Source organism: Heptranchias perlo, chromosome 8 (genome assembly GCF_035084215.1).
Source record: "Heptranchias perlo isolate sHepPer1 chromosome 8, sHepPer1.hap1, whole genome shotgun sequence".
Lineage (NCBI taxonomy): Eukaryota > Metazoa > Chordata > Chondrichthyes > Hexanchiformes > Hexanchidae > Heptranchias > Heptranchias perlo.
Genome location: NC_090332.1, coordinates 53521754 through 53543855, shown reverse-complemented (window position 1 = coordinate 53543855; position 22102 = coordinate 53521754). Strand labels below are relative to the sequence as shown.

Sequence of the window (22102 nt, the reverse complement as noted above, 5' to 3'; positions counted from 1 at the left end):
CTCAACCCAATCCTCATACAATGTCATAGCTCTGTCTCATACTCACCCTCTGATGCATCTCTTTCACGGTCAGCCGCACCCAAACCAATGCATTCAGTGGTTGGCCACGTCACCATCACTCACTCACTCACGCGTCACTACTTTCTCCCCTTATAGGAGAAGAGAGCCCAGAATGCACGGGAGAGGGCGAGGACCCGAGAGGGACCGCAACAGATAATCGTGCTCACAGATACAGAGCAGGAGGCGCTGGAGCTGAGCCGCACCCTCGAGTGCCTGTCCGACTGGCACCCGACAAACATCTGGTGATAGAACTTCAACATTCAGCACACACAATATCAATTGATGTTAACATGCCTTGCCAACTTCAGCACCTCAACATCTGTCATCATTGCCTTCTGTTCTCCTACAGGGCCTTCAGCGACCGCTGTGATGGCGGAGGGCGATTCCTCAGAGGACCTGCCGGCCTCTGAGGGTGCACCGTCACATCAAAGCGAGCCATCCACCAGCGCAGATCCACCTCAGTATGTATCAGAATCATACCTTTCAGCCAACATCCCAGACTCTTCCATCACCATCCCTGGGTATGTCCTGTCCCACCGGCAGGACAGACTCACCAGAGGTGGTGGTACAGTGGTATACAGTCAGGAGGGAGTGGCCCTGGGAGTCCTCAACATTGACTCTGGACCCCATGAAATCTCATGGCATCAGGTCAAACATGGGCAAGGAAACCTCCTGCTGATTACCACCTACCACCCTCCCTCAACTGATGAATCAGTCCTCCTCCATGTTGAGCACCACTTGGAGGAAGCACAGAGGGTAGCAAGGGCACAGAATGTACTCTGGGTGGGGGACTTCAATGTCCATCACCAAGAGTGGCTCGGTAGCACCACGACTGACCGAGCTGGCCGAGTCCTGAAGGACATAGCTGCCAGACTGGGCCTGCGGCAGGTGGTGAGCGAACCAACACGAGGGAAAAACCTACTTGACCTCGTCCTCACCAACCTACCTGTCGCAAATGCATCTGTCCATGACAGTATTGGTAGGAGTGACCACCACACAGTCCTCGTGGAGACGAAGTCCCGTCTTCACACTGAGGACACCATCCAACGTGTTGTGTGGCACTACCACCGTGCTAAATGGGATAGATTCAGAACCGATCTAGCAGCTCAAAACTGGGCATCCATGAGGCGCTGTGGGCCATCAGCAGCAGCAGAATTGTATTCCAGCACAACCTGTAACCTCATGGCCCGGAACATTCCTCACTCGACCATTACCAACAAGCCAGGGGATCAACCCTGGTTCAATGAGGAGTGTGGAAGAGCATGCCAGGAGCAGCACCAGGTGTACCTAAAAATGAGGTGCCAACCAGGTGAAGCTACAACTCAGGACTACATGCATGCTAAACAGCAGAAGCAACATGCTATGGACAGAGCTAAGCAATTCCACAACCAACGGATCAGATCAAAGCTCTGCAGTCCTGCCACATCCAGTCGTGAATGGTGGTGGACAATTAAACAACTAACGGGAGGAGGAGGCTCTGTCAACATCCCCATCCTCAATGATGGTGGAGTCCAGCACGTGAGTGCAAAAGACAAGGCTGAAGCATTTGCAACCATCTTCAGCCAGAAGTGCCGAGTGGATGATCCATCTCGGCCTCCTCCTGATATCCCCACCATCAGAGAAGCCAGTCTTCAGCCAATTCAATTCACTCCACGTGATATCAAGAAACGGCTGAGTGCACTGGATACAGCAAAGGCTATGGGCCCCGACAACATCCCGGCTGTTGTGCTGAAGTCTTGTGCTCCAGAACTAGCTGCACCTCGAGCCAAGTTGTTCCAGTACAGCTACAACACTGGCATCTACCGGACAATGTGGAAAATTGCCCAGGTATGTCCTGTCCACAAAAAGCAGGACAAATCCAATCCAGTGATGGAAGGTGTCGTCGACAGTGCTATCAAGCGGCACTTACTCACCAATAACCTGCTCATCGATGCTCAGTTTGGGTTCCGTCAGGACCACTCAGCGCCAGACCTCATTACAGCCTTGGTCCAAACATGGACAAAAGAGCTGAATTCCAGAGGTGAGGTGAGAGTGACTGCCTTTGACATCAGGGCAGCATTTGACCGAGTGTGGCACCAAGGAGCCCTGGTAAAATTGAAGTCAATGGGAATCAGGGGGAAAACTCTCCAGTGGCTGGAGTCATACCTAGCACAAAGGAAGATGGTAGTGGTTGTTGGAGGCCAATCATCTCAGCCCCAGGACATTGCTGCAGGAGTTCCTCAGGCAGTGTTCTAGGCCCAAACATCTTCAGCTGCTTCATCAATGACCTTTCCTCCATCACAAGGTCAGAAATGGGGATGTTCGGTGATGATTGCACAGTGTTCAGTTCCATTCATAACCCCTCAAATAATGAAGCAGTCCGAGCCCGCACGCAGCAAGACCTAGACAACATCCAGGCTTGGGCTCATAAGTGGCAAGTAACATTCACGCCAGACAAGTGCCGGGCAATGACCATCTCCAACAAGAGAGAGTCTAACCACCTCCCCTTGACATTCAACGACATTACCATCGCCGAATCCCCCACCATCAACATCCTGGGGGTCACCACTGACCAGAAACCTAACTGGACCAGCCATATAAATACTGTGGCTACAAGAGCAGGTCAGAGGCTGGGTATTCTGCAGCGAGTGTCTCACCTCCTGACTCCCCAAAGCCTTTCCACCATCTACAAGGCACAAGTTCGGAGTGTGATGGAGTACTCTCCACTTGCCTGGATGAGTGCAGCTCCAACAACACTCAAGAAGCTTGACACCATCCAGGACAAAGCAGCCCACTTGATTGGCACCTCTTCCACCACCCTAAACATTCACTCCATTCACCACCGGCGCACTGTGGCTGCAGTGTGTACCATCCACCCGATGCACTGCAGCAACTCGCCAAGGCTTCTTCGACAGCACCTCCCAAACCCTCGACCTCTAGTACCTAGAAGGACATGAGCAGCAGGCACATGGGAACAACACCGCCTGCATGTTCCCCTCCAAGTCACACACCATCCCGACTTGGAAATATATCGCCGTTCCTTCATCGTCGCTGGGTCAAAATCCTAGAACTCCCTCCCTAACAGCACTGTGGGAGAACCTTCACCACACAGACTGCAGCGGTTCAAGAAGGCGGCTCACCACCACCTTCTCAAGGGCAATTAGGGATGGGCAAAAATGCCGGCCTCGCCAGCAACGCCCACATCCCATGAACGAATGAAAAAAAAAATGTCCCCGTCCGCAGTTAGATGGGGTCACACATGGTGGTTACCACACACGTGAGCATGAGCAGACACTGGTGGCAGGGGCAGCTGTGGAGAGTCCACATCGGTAGGAGCACTCTTCTCCAGGCTCTTCTCAGCTGGACACAGATGCTGAACCCTGGGGGCCTTCATGAAAAGGCTGCAGCACATTTGCGAGGTGCTGGAACAGGTGCCATGCGCACTCTCCACAACCATGCAGTGGAGGGAGGAGTCCAAATCCTGCATGAGTGGAATGGTGGCACAGGTACAGGAGGGAATCTCTGAGATACTGTCACAGGGACGTGAGGGCATCTCTGAGATAGTGTGACGGGTAAGTGCAGGAATTACTGCGATGGAGAGAAGGCTAGCCTCCATGGAGCTTCAAGCACGGCTCACAAATGAGTCCATTCAGGCCCTGACAACGGCAGTTCAGTCTCAGGGTGAACAACATTCTGCCGCCTTAAAGACGCAGGCAGATACTCAAGCACTGGCCTTACAAGGCTTCACACATGTCCTACAAACTGTTGTCTAGCAGATTGGTAGGAGTGGTGTGGGCCTGGCCCAGAGGAGGGATGATGGCGAAACGGGACATGGAAGTGGGGAGCCACTCAATGCACCTGGAGTATTGTGAGCAGTTCTGGGCACCGCACCTTCGGAAGGACATATTGGCCTTGGAGGGAGTGCAGCGTAGGTTTACTAGAATGATACCCGGACATCAAGGATTAAGTTACAAGGAGAGATTACACAAATTGGGGTTGTAATCTCTAGAGTTTCGAAGGTTAAGGGGTGATCTGATTAAAGTTTATAAGATATTAAGGGGAACGGATAGGGTGGATAGAGAGAAACTATTTCCGCTGGTTGGGGATTCTAGGAGTTGGGGGCACAGTCTAAAAATTAGAGCCAGACCTCTCAGGAGTGAGATTAGAAAACATTTCTACACATAAAGGGTGGCAGAAGTTTGGAACTCTCTTCCACAAACGGCAATTGACACTAGCTCAATTGCTAACTTTAAATCTGAGATAGGTAGCTTTTTAGCAACCAAAGGTATTAAGGGATATGGGCCAAAGGCAGGTATATGGAGCTAGATCACAGATCAGCCATGATCTTATCAAATGGCGGAGCAGGCACGAGGGGCTGAATGGCCTACTCCTGTTCCTATGTTCCCACGTCTCACCCGTTGCCCCCCTCTTAACCAGTACCCGCAATGCTGCCTCTTCTCCAAGTGGCGGAATCTGCCCCTGCACAGGTGCAGGTGGAGAAGTCTTTGGAGGGGCCCTCACGGGCACCGAAACCCAGAGGGCATAGGCCCAAAGCATCTAATTGGTCAGGGCATGAACAAGAGCAACCTGCCACTATTTCTGCTGCAGCCACAGGGGATGCACTACCTCGAAGTAGTCGGAAGCGAAAGGCAAAGGTTTTGTTAGTACAAAGGGGATGCACAAGCGTGTTTGACGGTTGGTCATATTTTTTATTTATATTTGATTTTTGTTAAACGCACATTAAATATTATTATTGTCACCACTACTGCCACGTCTTGGCTATTCTTGACTGGCTTCTGTAATAAGACCCTTTCATGATGTTCACCATGAAAGCCCACACTTGATGCCACCCATTGGGTCACTCTACAGTGGGCATGTGTGTAATTGCAGGACTGCTTTGTGCAGGGGAGGGGGGGGTGGCTGCTGGTGTTGGTGCAGCTCTATCCAGATGGTGAGGACTGGAGTCTTCACACTGTCTGATGTTAGGAGAACTGTTCACATATCAGTGACTCCCTGGCCTCACGAGCAGCCAGGTGAGCCACTGTTCTGCCCGTGGGTTGCTCCTCCTTCTCAATGTGGGTGGCAGATGTGGATGGGGCCTCCTCAAGCAGCACCCCTCTCTGTTGTGCCATCTTGAGCAGCCCTATAGCATGCTCAATTGTAGACCTGGAAGCGATGTAGCTGTCGTTATATCGACCCGGTTGCTCGATGGTGGGGTTCCACAGAGGTGTCATGAGCCACATGTGCAGGGGGTATCCTTTGTCCCTGAGAAGCCAGCCCTCGCGGGTGTTCAGTGCGTGGAACAGGGGCAGGATGTTGGACTCCCAGAGGATGAAGGAATCGTGGCAGCTGTCAGGGTATCTGGCGCACACGTGAAGGAATCTCTTAGAATCATAGAAAATTTACGGCAGGGAAGGAGACCATTCAGCCCATCGTGTCCACGCCATGTCGTGCTCTTGCAATGGTCATAAACGAGCTGAGTATTAATGTAGTGATAGCCCTTCCTGTTGAAGAACTGTCCTGGCTCGTGTGGAGGTGCTTGTATTGTTATATGGGTGCAATCAATTACACCCTGCACCCATGGGAAGCCAGCCACAGCATGGAATCCCACTGCCCTCTCCGTTTGGCTGAGGTCGTCTACGGGGAAGTTGACGTCGTGTGAGGCCCTGCAAAACAAGGCGTCGGTGACCTGCCTTATGCACTTGTGTGCAGACGACTGAGACCCCGGCGATGTCCCCGGTGGCACCCTGGAATGATCCGGAGGCGAAGAAGTTGAGGGCAGTTGTGACTTTGACAGCGCCAGGTAAGGAGATGCTGCTTGGCTCAGCCGGGAGCAGCTCAGCATGAAGGAGGCTGCAGATGTCTGCAACTACCTGGCGACTGACTCTGAGCCTCCATATGCACTGCTTCTCAGAGAGCTCCAGGAAGCTGAGCCTTAGTCTGTAGACCCTGTTGCGAGGGTAGTGCCTCCTGCGACGTCGCTCTCTCTGTTGTTGCCCTCCGTGCCTGTGGTGCAGCACTGTGTTGTGGAGTTCCACGTGGTGGAGGTGGACGCCGTGCCTGACGACGCTGGTGATGTTGCTCGTCCTCGGATGAAGTGGTGAATGCAGCTGTGATTATTTGACAGCTGGGGGGAAAACCTCATTTATTGCAGCAGACAAAGTTTTGGCTGCAAGACTTTTGTGTTTCCACTCAAAATTCTTACTTGCCACCAAAACTCTGCTGTGCAAACATATTTACCTACTTTGTGTACCCCCTCAAACTCACACTGTCAGGATGGGGGGCACCATGGCTGCATTCACCACTTCATCCGAGGACGAGCAACATCACCAGCCTCGCCAGGCACAGCGTCCGCTCCGGATTTCTACAATTTTAGGAGCCCCCCCGCCCCCATCGCACCCGCTCCACCATCCGAAAATCGGGGCCGATGACTCAGGAAGAGAAATGACTCGGGAAGAGAAATGATTCAACCTCAACATCTGCTGTACAAGAATTATGATATAAATTTAGCAAGTGCTACAACTGCCTCTCAGCATGTAACAAATTTAAGACAACACCTTCAAGATACATTTGCTTTTGCCAGGAAAAACCTGGACAAAAGTGTTAAAGGCATGAAAGCATACTATGACAAAAAGTCAATGGCAACAGAATATGAGATTGAAGAAAAAGTATTCTATTTCAATTATAGTAAAAAAAATGCAAAAGTGAAGAAATTCCTACCAAGCTGGAATGGTCCACATATCATTTCAGATAAAGTATCACCTGTGGCCTACCACATGAAACTCAAGAAGCCCAAAGGAGATTAAAATTTTTAATGCGTGCATATAAATAACTCAAACCCCATCATCCTCGCAAAAGTTTTCAAGTTACCGGATCAAGGAATGAACTGTTACCTAGCATTGTGATCATTAACATAGTTTTAATGTTTGACGTTTGTGGAAGGCATCCCATGTTGATTGTAACTTTCCCTTCACCACCTTTATCCACTAATGTTAACTTGTTAGGTCTGGAATGCAAAGGTAGACCATTTCACCTTTGCATCCCAAGAGGGGCAACTGTAGTAAAAATGCATATAATAAATGAAAGTTTTGTTTAAAAAGGTAAAATAGGCTGAAGCAAAAAGGGTTGTTGCGTTACATCTCATGGTTAATACGAAAGAAGAACAGATCATCATAGGAACCTGCATAACCTGGCTCTGGACTGGCTGAAGACCTACATAACTTGGCTACGTTAAAGACACCAAAAAAAGGAAGTATCAAACAAATCTAGAGTTGTATTTGAAGAAGCCTATAGTTAGCAAGCAACCAACCCATGGGTGTGATTCCAAAAAAGGGGACTTTAAAAACGAGCGTGTGGCGGTAGCTCCCTCGCTGCTTCTTCCAGATTACTTCCTGCACAGCTGCCCTGATCCTGAGAAGAGACCACGTGCTACACCACTACCTGTGGGCATCGAGATATCTAGAGGGTGTCAGCAAGCCTCAAAGCCTGAGCCAACCACAAGTATATGCTAAACTTTTGTTTAAGGGGTTAGGAACATAGGAACAGGAGTAGGCCACTTAGGCCCTCATAGCTGATCTGTACCTCAACTCCATTTACTCGCCATAACTCCACATCCCTTGACACCCTTACCTAACAAAAATATATCGATTTCAGTCTTGAAAGTTCCAAATGGGCCAGTATCCATAGCCTTTTGGGGGAAAGAATTCTAGATTTCCACTACCCTTTGTTTGAAACGATGGCCCAGCGTCTCAAGGCGTGCCCTGTCAGACTTTTTCCCTCAACCTTCAGCTGGAAAATTTATTGTGCCACAAATTGCTGGACGTGTGAGTTGATCAAGGTCCCAAATGCCCCATTGACCGTTGTGAGTGACAGAATCAACGGTCTATCTCCTTAACCAATGAGATTTAAGGATAGAGAAAGAAACAGAGGAACAACGGAGAAGGAAAAAGAGTGAATTAAGAATCAAATTAGGTACAGAAAGAGAAATAAAGAGAGGGAAAGAAAGATTGGATTGAGAGGGAGAAAAAAAGAATCAGAGGATAAGTAAGATAAATAATTTTAAAATTAGAAAATTTTAAATTTTAAAAATCTCTTAAGAACAAGTTACTGCCTGCAGGAATGAGACTTCAGAGTTTCAATTGTTCCCTTTCTCGGCCAGAGAAGTTGAATGGCATTGCAGGAACATAAACCTTGTCATTAAAAGAGTCCTTATGCTGTTAAAAACCAGCCCTAACTTTCTGTGGTGAGTTTAATTCGTATCTACTGTGCAAATACAGCAATTTCTTAAAACTCACGGGGAGGTTGACGACAAGCTGCCGTTTGAGAGGCTAACGGCGGAGCAGTGCAAATTGTCCAGCAATTTGTGGCGATTCGCAACTCACGAGGTATCTCTTCCTCGCCACAAATTGCTGGATGATTTACTCACAAATAACGGCGTGCGCATTAAACTCGCCGTTATTTACCCAGCAAATTCAGGACCCATGCTTCCTGATTTCCCTCCTAAATGGCCTAGCTCTAATTTAAGATTACGTCCCCTTGTTCTTGATCCCTATCAAATCCTTTTAACATTTTAAACACCTCGATCAGATCACCCCTCAATCTTCTCTTCTTAAGGGAATGCAATCCGTCTTCATAATTTAACCCTCTAAGCTCCGGTATCATTCTGGTGAATCTGCATTGCACCCCCTCCAAGGCCAATATATTCTTCCTGAGATGCACTGCCCAAAACTTTGTAACTTTGTAACCCAGCTCCCTTGAAATAAAGACCTACATTCCATTAGCCTTTATGATTGATTTTGTACTTGTCTACTAGCTTTTAATGATTTGTGTACTTTGACTCCAAAATTTCTTTGCTCCTCTACAGTTCCTAATTTCTCACCATTTAGAAAATACTCCGATTTATTTTTCTTGGGTATAAAGTGGATGACTCCACACTTCCCCACATTAAACTCCATCTGCCATAGTTTTACCCACTCACATAATCTGACTATGTCCCTTTGCAACTTCCTGCTCTCATCTGCACCACTTACTGTCCCTCCTAATTTAGTGTAATCTGTAAACTTGGATATACAACTCTCTATTCCTTCATCAAGGTCATTACTAAATATGGTGAAACGTTGAGGCCCCAGAACAGATCCCTGGGGACCACCACTTGTTACATCCTGCCAATCAGAGTACATACCCTTTATCCCCACTCTCCGTCTCCTACCTCCCAACCAATTTCCAACCCAAGTCAAAAGGCTACCTTCAATTCCAAGCGCTCTCATTTTTGCCAATAATCCTTTGTGTGGAAACTTATCGGACGCCTTCTGGAAGTCCATATGGATAACATCCATGGACACTCCTTTGTCAACCTTATTAGTGACCTCCTCAAAAAATTCAAGTACATTAGTCAGACATGACTTACCTTTAACAGAGCTTCCTCTGATCAGCTCATATTTGTTCAAGTGCTCAGACACTCTATCCTGATGATAGATTCCAGTATCTTCCCCAGAACTGATATTAAACTGACAAGCCTGCAGTTACCTGATTTCTCTCTCCCATCCTTCTTAAATAATGGAGTGGCATTAGGAATTTTCCAGTCTAACGGCACAAAGCTTTTTATGGTATTCCCTTTTTGCAGCTCTTAATATTTTCTTTGTGTCCATTTGTTGTTTTCTATATTTCTCCCAGTCTGCTGGATTACCACTTTTATTGGCATTTGTGTAAATCCTTGATTTAGTTTTCTACTGTGACTCACCATTTTGACCTTGGTTGCTTGACTGTACAAGTAGAATTTTTCTCTTTAGGGGTATGTATTGGTTAGTATAGGATTGGCTTTTGTTTTCTAATAAGTGTATGCCTTTTGGAGTCAGAATATTTTCTTTTTATTGTTGTTAAAGTAATTCTAAATTGTGCATGAACTGAAGATATTGTTTAATTCTAGTGCCCTATTTTTCTGGTATATAACTACTCCTTTTCTTTATAAAGCCATGGTTTATGTCTGGAGATTCTTACTAGGACAAAGAGCCAACTAAGTTAAATATAAAATTTGGATGGTATGGGGATAACAAGGTACTTCCCCAAATTAAAGAATAAAATCATATTGTGCATTTTACAGAATGACCAGGGTGGAAGGGAGTAACGGTTTTATTGGTGACAAGGGCATCAAAGATGGAGGTGAAGGTGTGATTGCGTAGATCGATAGCTGAGGAAGTATCGTAGTGAACAGAGGCCCAAAGGCTACACAATTGAGAGTTTGAAAGTGTCATTGTAAGTCACTTGGAGGAGAGATTTTTCCAGGGGTGGACGCAGAAGGAAGTGAAGTTGGAAAGGGGATGTGAGTGATGAAGGATACAAGGAAGTGATCAGAGATGGCCTTGTCTGTGAGTGAAGCAATGGGAATAGAGAGGACACGTGACATGGCAAGGTTGAGGGAGTGGTCATGATTTAGTGTCATATAGTATGGGAAACTTGACTTAGAAAGAATCATAGAAAGGTTATAGCACGGAAGGAGGCCATTCGGCCCATTGAGTCCACGCCGGCTCTATGCAAGAGCAATCCAGCTCGTCCTACTCCCCCGCCCTTTCCCCGTAGCCCTGCAAATATTTTCCTTTCAAGTGCTTATCCCAGTTCCCTTTTGAAGGCCATGATTGAATCTGCCTACACCACCCCCTCGGGCAGTGCATTCCAGATCCTAACTTTTCCTCATGTCACCTTTGGTTCTTTTGCCAATCACCTTAAATCTATGTCCTCTGGTCCTTGACCCTTCCGCCAATAGGAACAGTTTCTCTCTATCTACTCTGTCTAGACACGTCATGATTTTGAAAAACTCTATCAAATCTCCTTCCAACCATCTCTGTTCCAAGGAGAACAACCCCAGCTTCTTCAGTCTATCCATGTAAAGTCCCTCATCCCTGGAATCATTCTAGTAAATCTCTTCTGCACCCTGCACTTGATGGTTTGTATGTGGTGGATTCAAGATAAATAAGTCAGTTGATCAAACATTACTTTCTTCTATCCTTCAAAAATAAACATGATCCAGATTTGGTTACTGAATCTGGATTTATGTCAGGAAAATGTGAAATTTTTATTTTGTGTAGGTACTAGTAAAGCATAGGCTACAAAAGATAAAGGTTCAGCTTCATATTGCCTTAGAAATGTTGGACCAGCAAAATGGTTTAACATATACCATCTCCTGACAGCTCCAGCTTCTCAAATTCCTTTCTAAGCATCAGCAAGTTGACCTTCCACTTTGAAGATTTTGAAATCTTCAATGTACAGAAAATATGCTTCGATTATTTTAACTGTATTCTTAGCCTACCAAACGAGATTTCTATAAGTTGTCCCAAGGAATAACTTTGCCTACCCAATTACCTGTGTAACTTACATAGATTGTAATCTTCTCAGTAGTTTTTAATGGCTGCTTTGAAAGTAGGTAAACTTCGGGCCCATGTTTGGAAAAGGTCGGAAATCTACAAAAAAAGAAATATGAATCTGGAAAATGCAGATACAAGACCTCCCAATTAATCACAACAAAACCAATGTGTAGCTTTACACATTTTCTCGTCATTGATTTTTATACACAGTTGGAATGTACAAGGTAATGAGACCAAACACTACATTCTTTTTCGTTAACATATTACAAAATATTTCTAATCTTAAAAAGGTGTATCACCAGCTTGAAAGTAAACTATTCAAAGAAAAGCAGGAATTTCTCCTAATCTCCTGGCCAATATTCCTCCCTCAACCAAAATCACCAAAAAATGATCTGGTCATTCATTCATTCTCTACAATACTATACAGGGCTATGGGGAAAGAGCAGCGGAGTGGGACTAAATGGATAGCTCTACCAATTTTCTAAATGGTGAGAAGCTAGGAACTGTGGAGGAGCAGAGAAATTTAGGGGTCCATGTCCAGAAATCACTAAAAACTAATGGACAGGTAAAAAAAATAATTTAAAAGGCTAATGGATTGTTAGCCTTCATTTAAAAAGGGGGCTGAAATACAAAGGGGTGGAAGTTAAGCTACAGTTATACAGCGCTCTGGATAGATCGCATCTAGAGTACTGCGTTCAGTTCTGGGCACCAGACCTCAGGAAGGATATATTGGCCATAGAGGGGATGCAGTGCAGATTCACCAGAATGATAATGGTGCTTAGAGGGTTGCATAGACACGGCTTGTAGTCCCTCGAGTACAGAAATTTAAGTGGTGATCTAATTAAAGGTGTTTAAGATGATTAAAGGATGTGATAGAGAAACTATTTCCTCTGGTGGGGGAGTCCAGAACAAGGGGGTATTACCATAAAATTAGAGCTAGGCCGTTTAGGGGTGGTCTGTGTCACGCAAAGGGTAGTGGAAGTCTGGAACTCTCTCCCCCCAAAACTGCCGGAGTTGGGTCAATTGAAAATTTCACATCCGAGATTGATAGGCAAGGGTATTAAGGGATATGGAACCAAGGCGGGTAAATGGAGTTGATACAGATCACCCAGGAAATAATTGAATGGCAGAGCAGGCTCAAAGGGATAAATGGCCTACTCCTGTTCCTGTGTTCCTACACTTTATTATAAATTCAGAATATCTTACCATCACAAAACACAGCATTTAGATAATTTTCTTGATAAAAATATGTTTTCTTACAATATATCAGGTTTTATGGGGTAAAATACCTTTTAACCAAAAAATGCGACAATGCCTGCTTTTTCCCCCCCCACAGTTAAATAGCCACTAATGAAATTGTAATTTTCAAAGCCACATCTTGGTGATTCCATTAGCAGGTTAATTGATTTCAAAAAAAGGAATTTCACCCTCTTAATAATTTGAAGTAATTTGCTAATATATTACATATAGACTCACAAGGTTACACATACACACACTACAAAGCCAAAAGCTTGAGAAGTTTTTAATATCAAGCATCTGTTTTGCCACATATATTACTTCGACGACTCCATTTTATGAAGGAAATTTATTTTTCTCTCTCTTTGCAACAAGAACATGAAGCATACATCTGCCCCACTTATTTCTGTTACCTATTGAGTGACATTTTCACTGAACTGTTGCGAGGAGCTCCACGAGCCAAACTTGTCTCCGCTGACTCAGACTCTGTGCGAGGAAGAATATTTGGAGATGGTTTGGTCTCATCCCAATCATCGTCCCATTCATCATCATCTGCAGTACCTACAGAATAGCAAATCCAATATGAATGTGAAGAAACATGAGTTATATACCCAAAGCTTGCCTACAAATGCAATTTTATACAGAACAGCAATTTTAAGAATACAGGAAATGTGCATAATCTTGCTTAAGAGTGTTCAAGTAGCTCATAAGAGCACCAAAGAGCAGGCAGATTGATTAGGTTTTTCTTGCATATTTCTTGGGTCCAAAAACTATTGGAATTACAAACAAAATTATCTTCAAATGTTACAACAAAGCTTTGAGAAGCGTTAAATTAGACGGTGCTACTTCATGTTTTCAAAGGTTTGGATTTTTAAATTTTAGAAGTTAGGATTCTCTCAATCTCTGATCTCGCTGACCGATCTTATTCGCTATCTTCTAACTTTATGTCATTTATGACTGGTTCCAAACATGCATTAACTGCCAAAAAATAAAAATCTTCTCCGTTACAGATGGCTTAGAGTCAGACAACACTTTGAGAGATCTGTTCAAACTTCTGAAAGGTAGTGAAAACAAAAAGCCTCTAATGGTTGCAATTATAGCAGAGATGCTTCAGACTAAAAACTTGACAAAGTGATCAAATTAGTTGATTAGATCTGCACTCTGGATGGCCTAATCAGAGGACCAAACTTTGGGCCCACTCTCAAAAGTACCTTCTGGTCTATTGACAATGCTCAACTCAAGCAGACCATTAAAGCTACAAACTCTCTCTCTTCATCCAGCACTAAAAGTTGGTACTCCTGGAAGGATTAGATATTAGACAGAACAGCTACTATCTAGGATATCCCAAAAGAGCAGTGTTCCTCTCCACTGTTCCCATCACATCAGCATTAGCTAAGCTCCAGACTTCTGCCATTCTGTCAATGCTTCTGCATCAGTTAAGAACAATTCATTGCACTATTTGAATATTTTGATTAAAAACTGAAAAGGTTGCTAAAACATGCAAATTTAGATTGCAAGAGAGACATGATATTCAGTGAACTATAAGAAAAGCATGTATGGTCAAAGCAGAAATTCAAGACAGTATTTCACCAATACTTTGGTAGTGACTGTGATTACTTTTTATCATGTGACTGCCCAAGGGAAATAATGAATATAAATTTAAAAACCCATTTTAAATAACAAGTCACAAATTCATCATTTATCATGGTCATTTGGTTTTTAAAAAAGTTATGAACTTCTACTGAAATACCTGATATTCAATCAGGAAATTAGTCAGAGACAAAAGACACGACAAAAACAGGCTTAGGCAGGAGCTAGTAATCCTGTAAAGAAAAAGAACCAACAGAAAACACTGCTGTATACTCCATTCTAGGTTTAATTGTAGCACTGGACAGTGTACAAAGGTGTATGAACTGGGAGGGAACTTTAACAGGAAATAGATCAGTGCAGTTTATAACAGTTCAATTCTCTATTTTTCAAAAGGAAAAAGTCTGAATCAGAGGAGTACTTCTAAAGTATGTGTGGAGATGCTGGATTAAAACAAGTTCAAAGTGAGCCACGTCAGTTAGCTAGTGAGGCTGGTTAACTGCGGTAGCCTCTCATGTGGTGATTGGAGTGCAACACAGGCTGAGCAATTGTCTACTTCCATGGTGTACTTGAGTTCTACTACAAAGCAACAGCCAAACATGTTTAATGTTAACAATTCAATATTAAAAAAAACTCACTTATTAAACAGCCATCGTCATTCTAGCTACGTAAGCAACATATCACTAGACATCAAACGGTGCAGAATTTTATTAGAGCAGTTGTTTTCATTGATTGAGCGAAATATGAAACTGCAACATATGCTTCCCCCTTCCTTCATTTATTCATCTCCCTCCCCACCTGTCACCTTGCAGGTCATTACTTTCAGGCAATACTCATATACGTTTCATCTCTGTATCAAAGTTATCATCGGTCTCAAGCACAAACATAACACAATAATATACAGACAGACAGAGTAATGTAGCAGCAAGTCCTCAGAAATCTCACTAAAATACCTTATGATGTGTATGTCTGAACATTAGAGAACTGTACTTATAAGTTTACTGTCACTAACCTGGACCCTGGTAGGCCTGTGGATGACCATAGCCAGTCGTGTCCCAATTGTCTGCAGTGCTATTTTTCTGTGTATTTGAACTCTCTGTGTTTGTCGGCCAGTTTACTGCATTCCAGGCATTTGCACTGTTACCTGCATTATTAGTGCTCCAGTTCCCAGCTGAACTAGTGTTCCAGTTGGACCAGGGGTCATCTGCGATGTTTGTCTGTTTAATTAATACAAGCCACATAAAATTACTGAATTAAAAAAATGTAATTAATTCATCAAACATACTGTGTCAGAAGATTTGCTGCTTGCACTGATTAATGACTTTCCAGTATAAAGCAGAAAGCCATCATGCTTGTCATTATTTGCTGCAGGTAATAAAATCATCTCAATATTTAAAAAGATGTTTCCTAAATGAGTCAATGGGTAAATGCACTGTATGGTGTAATGCTGAACAGCAAACAACAGAAAAGTTTGAGGTCTAATCCCAAACTCTACTAAGTTAATCACAACCATACAGTAACAAGATACTACTACTGGCCCCTGTGTCCCTAAGCTTCTCTTCACTCCCCCATACTACTAAGTCCCTTCCAACGATGCATGCTGCAGTGAACTTGTGTAAACATTGGAGGAGGACAGGAGTGGCCATGGGCGTGATGTATCCCTACAGTCAAATAGCTTACTACATTCACTGTCTAGTGAAATGCCGATTTTTCCTTTATAACGATAAACTAGTGGATCTCCTGTGGCATTGTTCATGAAAAGTCAAGAAAAAGCAAACTAACGTGCATTCCAAAAACAGGTTTTGAACAGAATTAATGCACAGAAATATCTTCTCCCAAGGCAACCAGAGCTTGGAGGGGGCCTTGGATGAAAAATAAAAATAAATAGTAAGAGCCTAACAGGTAGAATGAAGGGAGGGAGAGAGCTGAATGCCCAACTTGCAAAAATTTTATGATGGATAATTAATGCTAAAAAAAATGTAAACATTAACTTTAAACATAGAAAAGGGGAAAACTGTAGCAAGGGTAAAAGAAAACAGTGAGTAGTTGTTCCAAACTTATTGTTATCTAGGAGGGAGGATGATAGGGAGGGTGGCAATATCCTGGTACTGTGAAGGCTCTGAACTTGTATGAATAATTATGCTTTAGGTATTGGGAACTGGAGCTTTTGAAGCTCCATCTAGTAGTTGTACAGCTGCTGGCATGATGTGTAAGCTAATCGCTGCTCACTTAATAATGGGAAATCCTATCAAGGTGCCATCCAAAAAAGGAATGCACAACCTAGGTACCAAATTGAATACATTATGGATTAATTCTAATTATCCATAATTAACACACTATTTCTCTGCAATCTCAGAAATTGCAAGTTTCAAAGCCACGTTGCAGTGATTTTGTTCAAGCATTAATTACATTTTGTTTTTCAGAGAGCAATTTGGACAATTTACTGGTGGAGCTGACAACACCCATGGAATGATTCCACCATGGGTCACTGCTTTCAAGAAAGGAGATGGGCAAAGAATTATTGGGTAAACTAAAGGGATTAAAAAATATATTAATGTCCATTAACTATACTTGTTAGTGTTGGCTCATTGGAGTGCAGAGATTGGCAGTTACTCTCATCTTTCTCCATAAGATTATATATTTTAAAATGGGAAGCCAGTTCCACTTAGAATGAGAAAATGAAGAATGACACTTATGCATAATACTAAGAATTATACATTTACAAATGGAATGGTTTGCATTCTAAAGAATGGCAAACAATGTCAGAGACACAATGGGTATAAGAGTGAATTAACTCAGGAAAGTATGGTTAATTTTTTTGATGTGCAAATGTAATAAACTCTTTCATGGTTAATACTATGATTGATTTTTATATTGCCCTAATTTATATTTTTCATACATTTCACAGTAACCACCGAATATGGAAACTGCTTTAATCCTTTGATATTCTATGAACTCCCCACTTGGTTGTCACAGGACCTTTTGCTAAGATACTGGTTAGGTATTAGGATAGCTGACTGAAATCTCTGATTAGAGGCTGGGAATTGTTGCCTATCAGTTTTAAGAGCTGATTAAAGATTAACACTTAGTAGTATGCAAGAACATCTGTCTGGATTGCTGCCATTTGGGAGCCATTTTGCCCAGCTTCTTGATCTAAAAATAAACTGCATATTAATGAAGAAAACCTGTTAGATAAACTTAGTAATTTCATATTTTAATTGTCTCACTTAACAGTGCATAAGTCAACACATTTTTTAAAATGGTGATTCACTTTTGGCCACTTCCATCTTTTGTGGCAAATATAAGGCATTTTTTGCCTCTGATCTTTCAGGGATAAATGAGTCACCTTCATAGGGAATAAAAAACACACAAACTTATTTTCTTTGTGTCAGACCATCTTCATTTCAACATAAATTATGATCAGATTATGACCGATGGGTGGGATAGGGTGACAATAATTTCTCTTGACATCTAGCTATTGAAAAATAAAAAAAGTACTCCAACTGATCTTTTTAGCTGTTGATAGCACATTTACAAATGTCTTGATCTATTTTGTTGTGTCAAAGTGTTGAGTAAATATATTCACCTCAATCATCTTTCAAACTTAGAGTGATTTGGGTACAAATTATAGACTAGGGATAAAAATATATATAGAACTCGGCATTCGGTGATTATAAATTGTGATATTGACAACTGAAATATAGTTTTTTGTAGACTGGCTCACATTCAGCCAGCTTTTTCTAATCTGATTAGTGGCATCTGCTAACTCAGATATGGCAAAGACTAAGTTAATGACTAAAAATTTTTAAAACTATATGATGGTAATTGACTATTACTGATGTATCCACCCTAAAGACAGATCCAAATTCCAACTAGTGAGAGAACACAAGGAAGTTCCAACTAGATATGTCTTCTGCAGAATTGACTTTTGTATTTTGTCTTAATTATTTACCCAATATGTTGCTTTACAAAACAACTAAATTGTTTTTCTATATGGCCAATTTCCCAGAAATATCCAGACTTTGGTCTAGAATTCACACTTTGCAAATGCATCCTCTCAGCCACATAAATTGAAAAATGAAAAAGGACTTGTGTCATAAATTAATAGACACAAAGGGTTTGATATTATGAGAAATGTGTTGAGAATGTTCATCATATACAAGAAAGTAGGATTGCTTGGATCATTACTGCTGGGAATATTCCATCAGCTCAATGAAAGCTTCCATTTTCCTTCAAGTTACAGATGAGACTACTTAACAGCTGGCTTTTCTTTTGAAACATCACAGCTAGATCATGTTACGAACATTATCATAAGCATGTGGATTATTCACTACGCAATATTCTTTCTGCCCTCACTCTACACTTTAATGTTCATGACTTTGTTGACATTGCTGAAAATGTTCACAAAATTTCATTTCTGAAGGCAATAAATAGAACCCAAGCTAGGAAGGATGTTTAAAGAAAAAGGGAAGGATAACTTCCCCAATAGCTCAGTTGGCCCCTTGTGATAAAAAAAATCACACAGAGTAGGAAGGTCAAGTTCAATCAGTCTGTGCTGTTACCCAATCATTGCCAGGAGTCAGTAGGGGTGCTAAAATTGGCTCTAACCCAAGGGGCAGGGAATAAAATGATCCAGGATTCCCACTCCTGAATTGCTATCCAGTGACTCTTTAACAGTAGGTTAAATGGGAAGAGTTAGTCGATGTCAGGTAAAAACAGGATTGGACTTGGCTGTCATGCTGCTACCCTTAGTGTTGAATAACCTACCAAAATTCATCATCACACATGAAGAACAGCCACTTGGTCGAAGTATCAGAGGGTATCAGTATCGTAACATGAGTGACTGCCTACAGGAGAGAAAACGGAGGGGAAAGAGAGGAATAAAAAGCAGCTGAAGCCTATAATTTTCTGCAGTCCAAGGTGTAACTATGTATTACGTTTCTGGGAGTTTAATGTGGATACCAGTGGATTCTTTGAAATAGTCTTTGCAGTATGAATAATAAAACACCGGTATTTCAATGTAAAACCTCTGTGATAAATTCTTTGGCCGTTATCATAACAGTCAGGAAATAAGCAGCTTCCTTTCCTGTAGCTGGTGACTCCACTATAGTGACAAATAACCTGCAAGTCCACACAATCTAATGGGCCTGTTGGCAACAAGTTATCCTGCTACTAAATTCTGCTTCTTTTCCATTTTCTTCTGCAGCATTTGAAGTGGATATCTATTATTTTTCCATTTAGCACTTACTACACAGCAACTCCAACCCCCCCTTTCCCCATTACACTATTTGGAGCTTCATCAGGGGCCCAGGTCCCTTCACATATTTCTTAGGAATTCATAACAAAAATGATATTGGACTAAGATCGATATTGCAATCTCACACACCTGCCTGTAAACGATGCCTCCCAGGCCCGCCTGCAAGATCATAGCAAAGGCTCAGGAAGCCAAATTTAGATTAAATTTATCCCTGTCTAGGGATAGCGATCACCATGCCACATGACACTCTCCCCTGTCTAGAGATAGTGATCGCCATGCCATGTGTTGGTGCCTCCCCATTATATTATTTCAGCTGTGAGCAGGTCTTTGGACTCTCCTGTATAATACATTTTTTTGAGGTTGTCATGTAGCCAACAAAGGGAGAATGGGGAGTCTGCTCTTGGCTACATTCTTGCATTGTAAAAGTACCATAAGAAAACAGCCAGTCTTTCCAATCTGTCTTCAAAAATCCCAGGATTGGCTGCTTTTATGACCACTATGCCTATTCAATCTGGAGTTCTTTTTCCTGAAGCACGTGAAGTCACTCTGCACAAATCTATTTCTACACTCATCAAATGCTAGTCCCCTATTTATGCTGCACTACAGGACTGTCTCAAAAATATGAGAATTATATTCAGGACAGTTTCCTTACAAAGTCTCTTTGTCTGTTAATTCATCAACCTATTTCAGAGTAAACCACAAAGAGCTTTAACTTTTTGAAGTTAGTATTGGCATGTTATTCAATGATAGATATGCAGTACCTGACTGTTACTGTTTGAGGTGAATGAACTTCCAAATGCTGTACTACCACTACAGCCTACCTGAGTTGATGAGAAGGGATCAAAGGCTGCAAAGTTAGTTGCCGTACTCTGTGCTGTTCCACCAGGCCACAAGGGTACAGTATTACCTCCACTTTCTGAAATCATCTGAGAAGTAAAAGAAAAATGCTTTTTTTCCAGAAACATGGGATAAAATGCCCCTCAAAACAAATGCAAATTGTCTTACATGGTCTGGTCCTTTGTTTTTTCCTGTATCTTCTGAAATACTTTAAATAATTGCAAACACCTTTTGCAAAGCAAACCCTAACCACACCAACTCATGTGAACAGTGTCATGCATATTTTACAGCAAGGATAGGCTTTGTCAAGTTTGGTAAACTTTTTCTTAATGAAGAGAATGACATTTTAACATGTATTTCCCCTAGTTTCCCTGTCTCATAAGCCACCCAAGCTGGCTGTAGGGAGATGACCTTCTCCCATCTTGAATTTGGATTCTCCTGTTCATTGGCACAGCATGTTGGGGCTCCAACACACTGCCCCTCTTAACAAATTAAGATTTTTATTTTTCACATCTGTGACAATATTATTTCATAGAATCTATAAATCAGCCAATGGGTGTGCTCTCATTTGCATCATAGATTCATAAGAGATAGCATTTGTGACATGTGTTATGTTAATGAAAATACTGTGAAAGAAACCCTCAGCTTCATAACCATTTCTGAATATACTGACAAAAAACCTGCATTTAAATCTTGCCTAAAATTATAGGGCTTTTAAAACAAGAAAGTTATAGCTAAACAAAAAAGTAACTTGTTAAAGCTGCTAAATGATGACAGTCAGCCAGCGGTGACTGAACCAAAGATTTCAACATTTGTCCTCTGAGCCAGAGATTTCAACATTTGGATAATTACCAAATTCGTTTAAATGCTGGATTATTTTCCATATTATAATAATCTTGATAACTGGTAGTGACAGTGAACTGGCATATCAACTTGTGGCATCAGTCTTGCAGGTTCAAAGTTCCACTCTGCTGATTTCAAGCCTGCTATGGGGATGTGTCGAGAGCAGGCCAAATGAGGGTGGGGGGGTGGGGAAGAGAAATAGAATGAGAACAGATAAACAGGCTTGTGATACTTCTCAACAGACTGCAGAAAGGAACATTGGATGATGCCTGGATGCAGACCACTTGCTTCCCTCCCGACTGTATTTGGTGCATAGCACTTAGAAAAACTGGAGGGATTTCATGTTCACACTTTAAGAAGTTCGGGAAATCACAATAAAACAGAAAAGGCAAGGTAATTTTTTTTGCTGTACTGTTACATAGGAACAGGAGTAAACAATCCTGTTCCACCATTCAATTAGATCATGACTGATCTGTATCTTAACTCCATTTATCTGCCTTGGTTCCATATCCCTTAATATTCTTGTCTGACATAAATCTATCAAGCTAAGTTTTGAAATTTTCAATTGACCTAACCTCAACAGCTTTTTGGTTCCAGACTTCTACTACCCTTGCATGAAGAAGACTTCACCCCTGAACGGTCTAGCTCTAATTTTAAGGTTATGCGCCATGTTTTGGACACCCCATCAGAGGAAATAGTTTCTCTCTCTCTACCCTATCAAATCCTTTAATCATCTTAAACACCTTAATTAGTTCACCCCTTAATCTTCTATACTCGAGAGAATACAAGTCTAGTCTTTGCAAACTGTCCTCATAATTTAACCCTTTTAGTCCTGCACCCTCTCCAAGGCCAATATCATAGAATCATACAGAACAGAAGGAGGTCATTCGGCCCATCGTGCCTGTGCCGGCTCTTTGAAAGAGCTATCCAATTAGTCTCACTCCCC

At 42.5% G+C, this 22102-nt stretch overlaps 1 protein-coding gene across 10 annotated transcripts in view; it reads right to left on the bottom strand.

The window, feature by feature from the left end:
* The window catches only part of zdhhc14 (zinc finger DHHC-type palmitoyltransferase 14), a 632056-nt gene that overhangs the window by 110030 nt on the left and 499924 nt on the right, over nucleotides 1-22102 (bottom strand). For 9 of the 10 annotated variants that reach the window (XR_010963685.1, XM_067989121.1, XM_067989120.1 and 6 more), the window contains 4 exons: nucleotides 20298-20402; nucleotides 15232-15436; nucleotides 13046-13193; nucleotides 11408-11492 (listed from right to left, as the gene is read on the bottom strand). Coding sequence is in view for 9 of the 10 variants with exons in the window: in XM_067989121.1 (XP_067845222.1) it covers nucleotides 11408-11492; nucleotides 13046-13193; nucleotides 15232-15436; nucleotides 20298-20402 (543 nt within the window). In the remaining variant the exon portion in view is untranslated. The remainder of the gene's footprint in view (nucleotides 1-11407; nucleotides 11493-13045; nucleotides 13194-15231; nucleotides 15437-20297; nucleotides 20403-22102) is intronic. The other variant, XM_067989123.1, reaches the window with a different exon arrangement.